The sequence below is a fragment of the Staurois parvus genome, unplaced genomic scaffold (genome assembly GCF_062004578.1).
Source record: "Staurois parvus isolate SC_StPar_1 unplaced genomic scaffold, SC_StPar_1.0 ptg000980l, whole genome shotgun sequence".
NCBI lineage: Eukaryota > Metazoa > Chordata > Amphibia > Anura > Ranidae > Staurois > Staurois parvus.
This window is the reverse complement of record NW_028318776.1, coordinates 3777545-3794557: the sequence shown is the minus strand read 5'-3', so window position 1 is coordinate 3794557 and position 17013 is coordinate 3777545. Positions and strand designations below refer to the sequence as shown.

The window sequence follows — 17013 nt, the reverse complement described above, 5'->3', positions numbered from 1 at the left end:
TTGAAGACCTCTGGAAAATAGCATAAATCTTCACCTGCTGGGTCTATATTTATGTATAGTAATAATGATTGTACCTAACAAAAATATTTTTAAGCATTTAGTTTTTAATCCTGGTCATTAGGTTACATTTTTGCTTGCTAATTATACTGAAGTGCTTTAGCTATTCTGCATCATTGCAATATTAAAATAACACAAGTAGTTCTATCCTTGCTAATCAGCGAAACTGCTGCGACCTACCTTAATCACATTTATATGGAACAGATGCATGTTATCGTGTTCAGACAGCTAGATAATGATGATAATGATATTATAGGAAACCAATGAGCACTTTAATAGCAATAACTATGCCAGTCCATTAGACATGCAGCTATACAATTTCAGCCTGTTAGCAACTCACTCGATTTACACCCGGAATTATGTTCAGAGGACATAATAGAGGTCAGCTGCCTGCTGCTTCTTAAAGGAATGATTCAGGAGAATCTAATGCAGAAGAGAGAAGAGACAGTAGAACTTAAATCAAACTAGACTTAAAAAGCAGACCTTTTTCAGTAACAATCAGGTCAGGTACTGCGAAATGGTAACCCTTGACTGAAAAGCCTTTTAAATAAATGAATTAACCTGACATGAGATCCATTATTCAGAATGATTTGGCAGGATGCAACACTACAACAATAATGATAACAGTACAAAGTGTATCTTTATTGTTTAGTAACTAAAATTAGGAGCCAGCGATAGTCCAAAAGATGATTTATCTCTGATGTCAGGCATAGATCGAGGAAGAAAAAAAAATTGCAAGGATAAAAAGATTTACATCTGTACCTTTTTATTCTCTGCAGGTTTTCTTTACTATTGGATGATTAATGGAGACAATATTTAAAACAATCGTGCATATTTTATAGGTCTAATCCAGACATACATAACAATGATGGCTAGGAATAATATTGTACAGATGCACAGTGAAAACCCTACTTATGGACTTTTCATTAAACAGTACAATATCATTTCAACCCTTTTATCAGAGGTGTAACTAATATTTTTGTTTGTGCCATTGGCAATGAATTTGTGCCCCTCTGTTTCTCTATTCTGATATTTTTAGTATCATGTGCCTTTTGCATTTCATGTTAACTTGGAGAGTAGCTATTCTAGTAGTATTCTAAAATTAAAGTTAGCAAAGCAGGGGCTGAATCTTAAGAGGAGCACAGGATTCTGGGAGATTCCTTTGCTCTATTTCCCACACTGCAATTTTTAGCTACTTCATTACCCACACTGCAATTTTTAGCTACTTCATTAAACAATGGGAAACATTTCTGTTATAATGTATCTCTATTTTTACTTTAAAATCACTTTTGTCAAACATATAAGCACTATTTTACCTTTTTTTTGGGGCAGAGCGTAGCAACTAAGACTATCTACGTTTGGTATAATCACACTCACATTCCTATGCTACTGTCTTGGGGTGCAGGAGGTAAAGAAGTCAAAGCCCATCGGCACAGAGCTGGCATTATTCTCCCTGGGGCCCTTCCTGAAGCATATACGTGCTAAATGGTATATGGGCTGTTAGCTATGTCCAAGGACTGAACACTCTTAGAGTGTCTTGAAATAGACATTCTTTGATATAGTTAAATTTATCCAAGAAAGTTAAACCCTCCAATTTTAACAATTTGTATTAGGTATCAAATGAAAATAAACCTGAAGGCATGGGTTATGTCAGTTTTATGTGGAAAGTCTGGTTATATCTAGTGATGGAATAATGCACTCACTATTGATTTATCTGAGATTAGTAACAGGCATATACATCATATTACCCTTCTAGTCTCCTTGGAGTTTGTAAATTATCTTTCCAATGAGTTTAATGTTTCACTGCAAGGGGAGATAGAGGCCAGGCTGTTTTTTGCACAACAGACAGTACATTCTCCTTAGCAAATCCCTTTAATTTTTATACTAAATGTAGTATGTTTATTATCATGGTATGAAATACTTTAATTGCTTATTATATATGAAAAAATAAATAAAATAGTAAAAAATGGAACTGACATACATATACAAAATAGAAGCTTTCTTTTTAAAAAAAAAAAGCTTGTGCTTGCTCAAGTAGGTCAGAGGTTCTCTTTAATCTATCCACTCCTATAGTACCACATACTTATCTTTTGTTTGCTTCCCTCTGCTCCATTAACCTGCTGGGAGCAGAAGAAACCACCCTGTTAAAGCAACAAGTTGTACAAGTCATAGCTTACACAGGGCTTTGGGTTCTTCCAATGAGACGGTGCTTGCACTTGGTAATTGGCACAGCACTGGCACATGGTGTGAGTTTAATGCTCCTCCCTGCCCAGAAGTACAAGTTATATTCTTTGCACCCAATTGCTGAAAAAAGTAACACAGGATGAAGGAAAGAGGGGGATTAAAGCAAGTAATTTTGCTTTGCCCTCCATGGGCAAAGCCACAGGTTTGCTTTAAGGACTGAGACAGTAATTTGCTAATATACAGTAACATCAATGGTAATCTGGTTGCAAGTATGAACACTTTCTTGGGAATTATATTTTAATGTGGAACTTTAGGCTAATAGAAAATGGCAAACAGGCAGGAATTTTAATGCAGAAGAGATTTGCTTTGTCTCTTCTGCATTAAAGGTAACTATCTGTCTGTCTGCCCCTGTACACTGTCCAAATTTGACAATGCTGAATCTGATGTCATCCCCACATGGCCAGTGTAAACAGCCAGTGATCAAGACCCAGAAGCCCAAAAATGTCAGTGGCTGGGCAAGGAGCTCCGGGGACCTGGTACCAAGTGTAGCACACCCCCGAGAGGGCAGCTGATTGGTGATGATAAAAGCACAGGTACTACAGTTCTCCTGATAGCAGCAGCACATATAACAATGACCAAAGTCCTCAATCACTAGTGCAGAATCTGTCAGCACACACAGAGCACAGTTCAGGCACAATGGCACAGAAACCAGTCTAGGGGATGTCTTTTTGTGATTTTATTGTTGAATAACTTGGATAGGGTGTAAGTTAGTATGGAATATTCCAGAATCACTAACAGAAACAAGAGGACAGTGAGCAGCACAAGTGGCTAAATGGTTAGCACTTCCACCTGGCAGCAATACGGTCGTTGGTTTAAATTTCAACCACAGCACCACCTGTCTGGAGTTTGCATGTTCTCCCTGTGCCTGTGTGGGTTTCCTCCAACAATCCAAAGACATGCTGGTAGGTTATTTGGATCCTGTCTAAACTGGCCCAAGTGTATGTATGAATGTGAGTTAAGGACCTAAGATTGTACGCTCCTTAAGGGTTAGGGACTGATGTGACTGTACAATATATATATATATATATATATATAGGCCTTTCAGTGTCACCCATCAGTGCCAGTCAGTGCCACCTATCACTGCCAGTCAGTGCCACCTAGCAGTGCTGCCAATCAGTGCCACCTATCAGTGCCAGTCAGTGCCGCCTATCAGTGCCAGTCAGTGCTGCCTATCAGTGTGCATCAGTGTCGCCTAACAGTGCCAGTCAGTACCGCCTATCAGTGCCGCTTATCAGTGCCACCTATTAGTGCCATATATGAGTGCTGCCTTTCAGTGCCCATCAGTGATGCCTGTCAATGCCCATCAGTGCCACCTACCAGGGTCTCCTCATCAGTGCCCATCAGTGCCACCTATCAGTGTCCATCAGTGCAGTCTATCAGTGCCCATCACTGCAACCTCATTAGCGCACATCAGTGAAGGAGAAAAATCACTTATTTACAAAATTGTATAACAAAAACTAAGAAAAAACTTTTTTTTTTTTCAAAATTTGCAGTGGTTTTTGGTTTGTTTAAGAAAAAATAAAAAACCCAGAGGTGATTAAATACCACCAAAATAAAGCTCTATCTGTCACAAAAAATGATAAAAATTTCATATGGGTACAGTGTTGCATAACTGCGCAATTGTCATTCAAAGTGCAACAGCGCTGAGAGCTGGAAATTGGCCTGGGCAGGAAGGGGGTATAAGTACCCTGTAGGCTAGTGGTTAAACATATATTTATTAGTACTTTGAATAAAATTGGTTCAGTAAAAACACATGCCATAAAGGAAAGACTAATCAACACGGGGGAAGAAGGGCACAGTACAGGGGGAGTCAGGAATGCACAATACTGGGATCAGGAAGCCCAGTACATGTTCAGGGGCACTTCGCAGGCCATCCTTAAACAGCTTAGTAAGAAGTGTGACTGTCCCAGCAAATTCAGGACAGTTGGCAAGTATGAAGTAATGCAAGATTATAATGGGGCCCCCATGTACCTGGGGCCCCTGGGCAGTGTCCAGGGGTACCCATGCATTATGACAGCTCCATGCTGCTGGAATAATAACCTCCAGTGGTGTTAGTGGCTGCAATATTAACCCTTAGCATTGGTATACATTTCTCCAATAACAACCCCAAGTATGTGTCAATGGGCACCCTGAAAACCTCCAGCATTGGTGTTAGTGGACTAAATAATAGCCCCAATCATTGGTACCAGGTTCAGGTTCTGTAATAATAACCCCCAGCATTGGCTTTAGTGTAGTGGCAGTAACCCCCCCCCTCCCCCACATGCATTGTTAGGCAATGACAACGCTGGTAGCCCTCTCACCTTGCATTGCTGGAGATTGGCAGTGCTGTTACCCCCCCCCCCCCCAACCTAACAATGATGGTCATTTGCAGTGTTGTTAACCCACCTCTATTTTGCAATGCCGGTCTGTGGCAGTCCTGTTATCCAACCCACCCCCAGCCCTCACATTGGTAGTCAGTGTTTACTTATTGATCACATTCTCCTACACCACTCTCCTTTTATCCCCTATCCAGCTAGACACTATCCCTGCACCATCTAACAGAGATTTCCCTGCATGACAGTAATACAGGTGTTCTTTCAGTGCCAGATAATGGAGCACAGAGAGAATTCCTGCACCCGGCAACCTGCTGCTACTTTACAAACTGCCACAGGTGCTTAACTGGTGGCAGACACAGCGAGACACACAAAATGAGCTATTGTCCCTAATTCTTGTCATTATATTGCCTAATATAAAGTTAAATAATGTACATGACAAGCAAAAACTTAGGTCTTAATTACAATTTTCATTTGTCTTCACAAAGTGGTACATATGCCAGATAATAAGGTATAGAGAGGGTCAGGAATGATGCAGTTAGACATAAGCAAAATAAAGCAGATGAAGCTTCTGACTTCATTCTTCTTCAAATGAAATAGGAATTATGTTTGGTAGCTCATTGACCACAATAGTTAATGTGGTTGCAACCCTTACCTTTACCCAATGAAGCAACTGGCCTCACATTGTATGTGTTTATCTGGAGCCTTCTCTTCTCTACAGCCATTCAAAGTCAAGAATGTTTACAGCTTGTCTGAGCTTTCAGAAATCAGGAGGCAGGGATCTGAAGTTACATTCTACAGAGCTCAGTGAGGAGAGTTGAGAGCTGATTGGAGGGAAGGGCCCTACCCCGTTCACACAACACACAGAAACAGAATTGAGGCTGTCAATCATAGGCTGTGCGTGTGTGCTGGAGCTCCCTCCCATTACCTTTTTTTTCTTCGTGTCAGGAAAACTTTTTACTCATGCAGAAAGCAGAGGTGCACGGCAGCAGACAGAAATGACAGTTGCACTGGACTGAGACAAGTATACACTGTAGAGGGATATGCTTTGTTCATATTTCATGTCTGAGGTTTACAACCACTTTAACTGGTAGTATCAGCAGTTAGCTAATATTGTGTTATCATTTATGAATGATAAAAACTTGGTACAGGAAAAATACAGGTCAGTAAGTAGGACTGTTTTTTTTATTATAATGTAACTATTTAAATGTATATTATTATTATTATACAGGATTTATATAGCGCCAACAGTTTGCGCAGCGCTTTATAATATAATGGGAGACAGTACAATTACAATACATTTCAGTACAAAAGGAATAAGAGGGCCCTGCTTGTGGAGCTTACAATCTAAAGGTACAAGTTTTTAGACAAAAATACAGTATATATTAGAGAATCATGTTAAAGTGAAATACAATTCCCTCGTATATAGTCATCCATAGTATGAATGCCCTATCAAAACATAATACTTATACTTCTGTCCTGGTAACATCTGTAAAATACTGGATTTCCTATCACTTTCTGTCTGCTAACAGTAGTCACCAGGACAAAAATGGAGGTTAAGTCTCCATGGCAGGGACACAGATGGCAATACAAACCTGACAGGTGTTCTAACCCTTCCATAGTCATGTTTTGGCTTAAGATATAGTTTAGTGTTTTATTTTAACAAATGTTCAAATGCTTAGGAGTAACAACTGTATATGTAGGACACCAGATTTTAAGATTAGGAATGGTCTTTATGCATTTTGTAAGCATAAGCATCTGTAGCTATTACATGATAAAGCTTTGGAAAAATCAGTAGCAGAACATGCTTTCTATATAATTACTACAGGATCATATGGGAATATTTTGATCTGATCTATTTTGTGTGAATCTTTGTACATGGCCACATTAGCCCAAAAGGAATCTTAGGGCCAAGCTATATGATGTTCTTTTGTGTTTCCAAGCATGTACCTAAAGTTGGTTTAGTAGAACATATGTGAAGGTATGATCCTCGTGTTTTGCAGACTGTGGACGTCGCCCTGCAGCCAGAATGAGCAAGAGGATCCTTGGTGGTAGAACCAGCCGACCTGGACGATGGCCTTGGCAGTGTTCCCTACAGAGTGAACCAAGTGGGCACATCTGTGGCTGTGTTCTTATAGGGAAAAGATGGGTGTTGACTGTTGCCCATTGCTTTGAAGGGTAAGTAATTTACTACATTATAATCTTTTAGAAGTTAGAGCATGCACTTACACATTTCATCATAAACAAAAGGGATGGAGCAGAGATTTATATTTTGTTTTTCATTTTTATATAGTGCTGCTGAATGTGTAACCTAAACCTTTGAAATGATGCATCAAATGAACACAGGGGCAGCAGGACAGAAAAGATATATCAAAATTAACAGTAACTGGCTTGTTCATTAAAGTGTATCTGAAGCCAAAACTGTTTTTTGGGGAAGGAGTAAAACCACTGTTCGGTGGTTGTTGCTGCCTTTGTCCCAGCTGGGGAAATTTACCTTTCTATTGACCATTCTCAATGGAACGGAAAGTAATGGGATAATGCAAAAAAGGGGAAATCTTCTAATGAGGCAAAAAGTAAAGGAATATCTCCCCATTGGGAAACACTTACTGAAAAAAAAGAAACATTACAGTTTCAACCATTTCCAACTCTATTTGAACCTATAAAGTTTTGACTTTAGATATACAGTAATTAAGGCAAATAACAAACAGGGAGGGTTAGGTGCTGAAACTCCAACAACCATTTATGAAAGACCTCTTTAATAAACAGAAATTTGGCTGCTGTGGTTGCTTCACCTGACAATTCCTCATTTATATTTGCCCTGTTTTGTTGAAAGGTCAGTAAGTTTGGGATTTAAAGGAGAAGTACAGCCAAAGCTCTTTTGAAATCTTTAAGGACCACTACAATTGCATATTTTTCCCATTATCCCATAGACACAGAATTGCATTAATTGCTAACCAGTGTAAGGCCCATGTCAGAGTAAATGGTTTAATCACAAATGTATTTATTTATTACAGGTACTTATATCTCCTATAGTGTCTCTCCCTTTCCAGCTGAGCCATCAATATCTTGTTTAGTCACTACTCTCTCACTAGCAATTGAGCTTCTGCAATGTTTTGTCCAATGAGGGAATGATGTCCTTTAAAGCTCATTTCATGCTCCACCCCACTTTATCAATTTATACTTTTTTATTTTTTAAAAAATGTATGTAATATCCCCAGTTACCTACCCATTACTCTAGTTGTGTGACATGCCAGGTCCCAGGTCTTTTTTTCTATTAGTCTGTATTGTGGAGCGGTCCAGTGTTCAGTTCCCATACACAACTTCCTGCATTGGCTTTCACAAGTGTCCATCACATGGTCTGCACAGAGCTGCAGAGATGTATTGTAGCATGATTTCATGATGAGGAGCAGACACAAGACTGGTTGGTGAACAGCAGGAAAGCAAAGAGAGAAAATTTTGATTACCAGTTGCTACCACCAGAAGAGGTGAAAAAAAAAACACAATCAGTTGAGGAGAGTATTTTTGAGTTCTTTTCTGATTATCTCACTTGTGAGTCATTGAGGAGAGCTGAATGAAGTATGCACTGTTAGAAGTCTTAAAGGATAAGATCGCCTTTGGGAACACATCACATGTTCCACCCGTTTTTCGAGTGGAACATGTAACAGGTTCCCACTCCTGCAGCCTCTCCCTAATTCACTGCCTCCCTGTGACAGCAAGCCAGGGATCTTCTCCCTGCACTTGCTGTCAATATTTAAGTGACTCACTGTCACTATTTAATAAAAACGCACCCATGCGGGGCTCCGCCTACCCATCCATGTTCTTCATTCATTGAATTCTGTGAATGGAAGAACTACAACTACCATCAGTCTTTGCAACTAATGGCTTGTAGTTTTCAGTAAACTACCAGGGCGCTGGCTAGCACTCTAGATAGCTCATTGATACATCCTTTCATTCAGCAACTGCCTGCCTGTACGATGTACAGGCAGACAGTATACTGAGAGAGTCTGCAGGATCCACAATCTGATGATTGCGGGTGCAATGCCATACAGACTGAATTGTAAAAAAATAATAAATGCACCTTTTTTAACTTGCAAAAAGATGTGCATATATATATATATATATATATATATATATATATATGTATATTTTTTTTTTACAAAGGTGAACTTATCTTTTAACGACTAAAGCAGAATGGTGAAAACAACATATACTTTAGGTCTTCACTATACGTGGTATAATGCTAGGTGCAGATTGGTAGTTTGTACAATAATGCTACAGTGTGGGTATTTGTCCTTTTTTCCCCAAGTAATCACTCTACACTGTAAAGTTACAATAATCTGTTCCCAACAATTTGAACAACTTTGATCACATGGTTTTGTTGAGCGATTGCTGAAAGCTCTAAGGTGCCTAATTGAAATCTTTTGAAGGTTAAAACACATTTCCTGCTCCTAATTTGAACTATAATATCATAGTCTATTTCTGACCTTTTTATTTTTCTATTTATAATTCAATCTGCATTTCTATATTATAATCTACATTTTAGCATTTAGCAGAGAACACAATTACAAGGGACATTAAGCAGTAAGAACGGAATTAGTCTTATGGTGAGAGAAATTGCACAATACACAGTAACCTATTGAACCAACTTCACATAATAAGGGCTATTTATGGTTATTGGTGCTGTGTAAGGGTAATAATCCTGGTAGGAAAACAATCTGTAAAAGAATAAGGTTTTATATGATAGTAATTCTGAAGTGTGCTGATGACTTCAGGATTTCTGCCCTTAAGGAGTGGCACAAGGCTACAATTTCTCGTTCTTCTTTTTTGTAATAACACTGAGAGTTTCCCTGGAGTGTCCTGTTCTTTCAAAATATTGCCAGCTATGGTCTTGGAAAATGCTTGGCAAGGAAATTGAAAAGACATTAGGAAAATCTAGTTTGTCATAAAGTTTTCATTAGGCGACAGAGCTGAGACCAATACAAGGATACTGTTTGCCATCTGTGACACTGATAGATTTTTGTATGCCTTTGTATTTATGGAGCTTTTTATTTTGTGCTTAAAGCTCTATAAAGAGATAGATCTGCACAGTATGATACATGACCACCAGAAAGCAGGGTATGAGGCCATGCTGATTTCTAAACCATAAACTGTGCTCGGAATGTACAGAATGTAAATTGTATGTTCCTAGGAGCGGGACTTTGTGGAGGCAAAGTACTGTGTATGTAGATTACATAAGTGGCAGAATCTATATTTATGTAACATACAAAATAAAGAGAACGCATCCCATTCATGGTCATTGAAAACTTTATAGTAGTAAGATAAATATTTTGTATATTATTTAAAGTGGTATTTAACCCAAAAACAAAAATGTATTATATTGCAACTTAACATTCATTAGATATGGTGGCTGTTATTTTTCAACTTCCTTTAATAAACCAAGTTGTCCAGAGAAAAGTGGCAGTTAGATGGCTGAGACAAACAATTTAAATCGGAGCTCAGCAAAATAAAAAAAAATAAAAATCAGCAGCTACAAAAACTGCAGCTGTTGACGATTAAAAAACAGACACTTACCTGTCCCGTGATCTAGTGGTGTGTTCACCGGCTGTCCTGTGTCCCTGACACCAGCATCTTCAGTATGGCACAGTGCATGCGTGATTAGCACTGCATTTTGTGAATAGTCTCATAGTCTTCTGGGACCTGTCACGTTTGCAGATTTAACTTTGACAGGGGTGCTTTCAATGGGCAGCTTTTATTCATTTATGTAAAACCTTTGTCCTAACGGTGAAATAAAACCTGTGCCTTCAAAGCAGGGGTCTCCAAATTGTGGCCCAGGGACCAGATGCTGCCATTTGCTTGCCTTTTTGAGCCCTTTGGGCACCATCCCTCCCACTGATGTAAGACACTATTAATCCTACTGATGCCGACAATTGGGTATAATTCCTGACATTGACACCAACACCAACCATGGGGTACAATTTCTCACACTAACTCCAGCAATGGAGCACTATTCTTCACACTGACACCAGCAATGGGTCATTATTCCTCCTCCTAAAATTAAAGATTGAACACTGTTCACTCCCACTGATGCCTGGACAATTTCTACTCCCACTAGCCCCCCTAAAGTGTAAAGGACTGTAAACTGGCCTTTGTTTAGAAAGTTTGGTGACCCTTGCTTTAAAGGTTTAAACACTGTTAGCTGGAGTTCAGCTTTTCATTTTTTAGTCAAGTACATCTAAATCTCTGTAAATACAGGTATATGGTGAGCGCTTATAAGGAAACTTCAAAGCAGCCAGCACAAGAGATAGTGACAGCAAATCTCACAACAACATATATGTATGTAGTACAGCGCTAAAATATTATTTATATGATATAAATATTAAATGATCAAAACCAAATAAAACACCAGTACAAATTAAATAAGTATCTCTCAGTGAGACATAGGTGCAAAATTAATAACGTATAACTCAGTGAAGCAATGAACAAATGAAATTCATCAAGTATATGTCAATGTGACAACCGTACTGTCCATTAGGTGAACAAATAATGTGTCAGTGGCACTATAAGACACAGCATCAACGTGTTCAATTCCAAACAGGTGCTGAAGGATCCAGTGAAACATTCCACCACCACTATGCACTCACCAGAAAGCTACTGGTATAGTAGCAGTAATCGCTGGTCACTCAGATGAAATGCTTAGAATCTTTAGCCAAACAAACTTATCCAGAAAGTTACTGATAGCAGTAATCGCTGATCACTCAGATGAAATGCTTAGAATCTTTAGCCAAACGAACTTATTCAGAAAGCTACTGGTAGCAGTAATCGCTGATCACTCAGATAAAATGCTTAGATTAGCCAAAAGGACTTATCCTAGGAAGAAAGCTCACCACACGGAGTCCAGAAAGTGATATATAGTGTAGTACTTTTATTAAAATAGGTATAAAACATTCCACGTGGATAGATGAACAGACATGGGTGCATTCACATACCAAGATGGCCGCCGCTCCTAGTCACGGATACGGAGGCGTGACGTCAGCACGTAGGCTCCACCCAACGTGTTTTGTGTACATGCACGTCCTCAGGGGTACGCCCATCTAAATCTCTAGTACATCTAACACTTCCCTCAACCAAGACTGACAGTGCTGCCGTCCAAAGGTGTCTCCATTCCTCCTCCATACAGAGTGGAGACTCCCTAAGACAGGAAGTGTGTTACTGGCCGGATCACCAAGTGAAAAAAGGAAGAAAAAAGGTTAAAGTAATGCAGCCACCACATTTAAGAATTGGTAACCTGTAATATATTACATTTTTGTTTTTTTGGGTTTAATACCACTATGATGTCACTTTCTATGCACCCACTGAAGTGCAATAGTCCAGGTGGTTTTCATGCCCAGGAAGCGAGTTTGAAAAGAAAGAAGAGTGGGGGAGGGACATTAGATGAAAAATGGTGACATAGCATATAAGGACGTGAGGTTTGGTGAGAAGAAGCATAATCCAGTTGGGCAAAAGGAGAGGAGATGCTTTCAGCATGTAGATATAATTTTCACTTGCCCTAATTTTATGCAATTAGGTCTGCTGGGAAGTGCTTTGTATTTGTGCACCCGGGGGATAATTACCCTTTGGGGCTGTAGTTGAAACAAACTGAAACAGTTTGGTAAGTATTGCAGGTACTACTTACTGATAAAGTAGTGATGTCACAAAGTTGAACTTCAGGGGAAAAAAAAGATTTGAACTTGTTGTGGGTACCCCTGCTCACTCAAGGGAAAATCTTTTTTGCTACCAACAATCAGATAATTGGCTGATTGTTCCTTGTACGGAAATTTTCCTACCATTTTCTTATCGTGTGTACAGGCCATTACAATGCAGACATCTGTTCCTATGTCAACTCTCTAAGATTGGAATTCGGTCAACTTAAATGAGATTCTTTCCTATTTCCTGTTGTGTCTCCATGACAGAAAGTAAAGGGAAATCTCTTGTGTGGGACATAGCCAGCAAAAAAAATAATCTGATTGATCTATTCTGGAGATATCAGAAGAGAACTGAACATGTTGTTTTTGTAAAAGTATAACTTATTTTTGGAAAATGTATTAAATATCAACCATGATCTTTTTTGTGTTTTTTCTTTATTTAACAATTTGTCAAACGATTAACTTTTACGTTTTTATGGCAGTAAATCTGTTTTAAATTTTCAGTGCAGGGTACCACACTGAAAACACTAGCTAGCTGTTAGGGAAACATAGCAGTTCTCTTTTAATGCATTTACAGTATATCCCAAAGCCTGCAGTGACCTCAGCCAATGCTTCCATCAGAAGATTGTGCATATTGCAGCTGGAAAAGTATGCTGTAAATGAAAAAAACAATATTAGAAGTCATTTAGAAGCCATTTTTCATTTAATGGAACTCTTGTATAACTTCCAATATATTGTCATGTTTCCTTGGTCCTGGTGGACATGCATTATTTCCATTATATGCTCTCTATAACTTTCCACAGTCTGTTCGTTGGATGAATGTCACACACGTTCATGCAGGCTGAACAGAATTTGGCCTCATTTCAGTAATAGATCATTTCTTGTGATTATCAGCACCATATAATGGCCAAGATGTGGTGTATTTTTCTGAAATACCCAGGTGAAACAAAATTCCACATTTTGGCCACTACTGTACATGAAGAAAATGATTATAGCAATTAATCTATTACAGAAATGTCAGCCAAAATGCATGTAGCCTGCACAAATGTATGTGACATTCATCCAATGAATGCTTTATAAATAGATCCCAAAGATTCCCTCTCAGACAAAAAGTTAGAGTAATCCCTCTTCCTATTTTCTTAGGGATGCAGACAGCAGTAAAAACCTCGCAAGTTATAACCCTTCTAAAAAGGCCTACACAATGGGTGTTTTATTGTGGTTTTCTCTCTCTGGAGAGCTATTCTCTCACTTCCTGCCCTAGTGTTGTACATTCAGGAAATAAGAGAAAATATGTCCAATGGTCATGGACCTGAAGGAAATTTTAATTCTTCTTTTAGTAATCCACACCTGTAAAAAAGACACAGTGGGGAAAATAATTATTTGATCCCCTGCAGATTTTGTAAGTTTGGTAAACAGATTAGTCCTGTCGATATAAGAAGGCGCTCCTAACTCGTTATGTGTGTACAAGACACCTGTCCACAGAATCTCTTCCATTCAAACCTCACCATCATGGGCAAGACCAAAGAGCTGTCAAAGGATGTCACGGACAAGATTGTAGACCTGAAAAAGGCTGGAATGGGCTACAAGACAATTAGCAAGAAGCTTGTTAAGAAGGATGCAACTGTTGGAGTGATTATTCACAAATGGAAGAAATACAAAATAACCATCAATCTCCCTCGGTCTGGAGCTCCATGCAAGATTTTGCCTCATGGGGTAAGGATGATCATGTAAAGTAAAGGATGATCATGTAAAGTGAAAAGTAAGCGATCAGCCCAGAACTACACGGGTGGAGATTTTGAATGATCTCAAGTGACCAAAATCCCTCTTGAGATGTGTGCAAACCTGGTAACCAGCTACAAGAAATGTCTTACCTCTGTGCTTGCCAACAAGGGTTTCTCCACCAAGTACTAAGTCATGTTTTGCTGGGGGATCAAATACTTATTTTACTCACTGAACTGCAACTCAGTTTATAACATTTCTATCGTGTTTTTTCTGGATTTTTGGTTAATTTTCTGTCTCTGTCATTTATTATGCGCCTATGATAAAAATTATAGACCCTTCATTTCTTTGTAAGTGGGCAAACTTACAAAATCTGCAGGGGATCAAATAAATATTTTCCCCACTGTATTAGTTTTTTAGATTTTTTTGAGTTGGGATTCAAAATATTTTGTTCCATTATTCTCGCTTGCTTTGTTGACTGATTTCAATGGTCACTTATTAAAGTTAATTAAATAAATACAAAATTATCTTCAAATGATTTGCTAGCCTCTGATTTCAATTATGATTAACTGCATTCAGTAATCCCATCAGAAATAATTTTTAACGTATGTTATCTAGACAACATGACTGAAAAGTAGCTGAAAGAGAGCAACTACACTTAGATGCCAAACAGTGTGAAAAATGGTGAAAGCAGCATCTCCTAAAAGGAAAACAAAAAAAAAAATCATGGCAACTGTTTATGATGCACAGTGATTTAGCTAACTGTCATACAGTTAGGGTTTAGATATACATATGGTCAATGGAAAACCTTTTTGGCACATGCATTACAGAGCAGATTACCCATGGAAAGTTTCAGTATGGGATGTTTTTAAAAATATGGGAACAGAACAGAGTTTTGGAGTAAATATAATTTTTACATCTTTTGGTGAAGTTTTCATATATGAATAATGTCTAGAAGACTGTAACATGTAATCTTTCCACAGGCGGGAACATGCTGCTGTGTGGAAAGTTGTATTCGGTATAAACAACTTGGATCATCCATCTGATTTCATGCAGACACGTATGGTAAAGACAATAATCCTTCATCCACGCTACAACAGAGCTGTGGTAGACTATGACATCAGCATAGTGCAGTTAAATGAAGACATTGTGGAGACCAGCTATGTAAGGCCTGTGTGCTTACCTTCCAAGGGCCAGCTGGTGGAACCAGACACCTACTGTTATATTACAGGATGGGGACATATGGGCAACAAAAGTAAGTACTGGTACAATGATACAATTAAATGGATGGTTTTGTGTTGTATTACTTAAAAAGAAAAAAACAAGCTCTGTTAACACAAGAAAAGTCATAAAGTAATCTTTGGTCCCTTCTATCTTTGTGGTGTCTTCATATATTTCTATGGACCTCATCATTAGTATAAGAGAATGAGGGGTCATCGGTTAAATCCCAAACATTACCAGGAACCTGCACACATCTGTGGTGGGAATGCACAAAGATACGCCAAGGCATTCTACAAAATAACAGGAAAACATTTGCGGGTTGAGCCCTGGAGATGCCTGTTTCACAGCACGACGAAAACAATAGCACTGTATAAGATTTCTTGAGCTTTGCACTTATTAAATGCTGCTAAAAGCCTGATTCTTATGTTTTGGCAAACACAAAAAATCCTGAGCATGAGAGAAAGGGTCTTAAAAATTGACCAGTTAAAGTGCACTGTACCCAGGACCCTGCATTCACTATATCTGGTCTCCCACAGTACACACAACATGGAAATGCAATTATTTTAGTAAATATAAACTGATAAATACCTTTTCTCATCAGCAGTTAGAGCAGTCTTGTCACTTCTATCAGTGGCCAGCAGAGCACAAGTTAAAGCTTGTAGGAGGAGTTCTCATTCTGCTCTAGGAGGATGCAGAACCTCTGACCCTCTGCTTGGACAGTGCTGATTGGCTCTGTGCTGATCGCATGCACTCTCCCAAGAAAAAAATAAAAAACCTCTCTAGCAATACACACTAAACTGAGGATGTGCAGAGTGACTCCACACGATATGACTTATCAGGAGATAAGAGGGAGACACTGGAAGAAGGGGGGGATCAGAGAAGTCAGGATCAAACAGTGTTTTTACACAATGCAGAGGATTAACCCCTCAGGTTCCACAGTGAGTATAACAAGCATGCTTTACGGCATATATAGACTGATTTTACTGTTGTGGGTTTAGTAACAATTTAAGGTCTATTGAAGAGACAATGCATATAAGAGGATTCATTAAAGAAATATTATGTTGACTGGGGGAAATGGTTGGAGTTCAAGAAATCAAGGAGGTTTATGGGTATTTTGGGTATATGAAATTGAGAGCGGTCTGGGGCAATAACACTTTGGGTATGTAGTAGATATGGTATCTGAGAAGTTTAGGGAAGGACTGAGTTGGGGTCAATGAGGGAGGAGGGTTAAATATTTTATAGAATGTGATTCAATGGTTAAAGGTTGTGTAATATTTCATATTTAAAATTAATAAAAGGAGAATAAACAAAAAAGAAAATCCCAAACACAACACCACCTGCATGGAGTTTGCATGTTCTTCCTGTGCTTGTAGAGTTTTCCTCTGATTTCCTCCTACACTCCAGAGACATGCTGGCAGGTTTTCTGGCTCCTGTCTAAACTGGCCCTAGTGTTATATGTATGCATGAGAGTAAAGGACCTTAGATTGTAAGCTCTTGAAGGCAAGGACTGACGTGAAAGCACAATATTATTATTATTCAGTATTTATATAGTGCCAAAGGTTTGTGTAGTGCTTCATAATATACCGGGGACAGTACAGTTACAATTCAATGCAATACAGGAGGGTTAGGAGGGCCTTGCTCCTGACAGCTTACAATCTAATAGGGAAGGGAAATTGGTACAAACGGTAATAACAGATGTATGAGCTGATGGAGAAACTAAAAGTTCAGTTTTTAGCTGAAAGCAAGATAGGGGTTCCTAAAGAAATGGTGGACAGAGG

The 17013-nt window shown here is 38.7% G+C and overlaps 1 protein-coding gene across 2 annotated transcripts in view; it reads left to right on the top strand.

Annotated features, from left to right (window-relative positions):
• The window catches only part of CORIN (corin, serine peptidase), a 329820-nt gene that overhangs the window by 300440 nt on the left and 12367 nt on the right, over positions 1-17013 (top strand). For both annotated transcript variants that reach the window (XM_089657303.1, XM_089657302.1), the window contains 2 exons: positions 6617-6791; positions 14998-15269. In XM_089657303.1, the coding sequence (XP_089513429.1) occupies positions 6617-6791; positions 14998-15269 (447 nt within the window). The remainder of the gene's footprint in view (positions 1-6616; positions 6792-14997; positions 15270-17013) is intronic.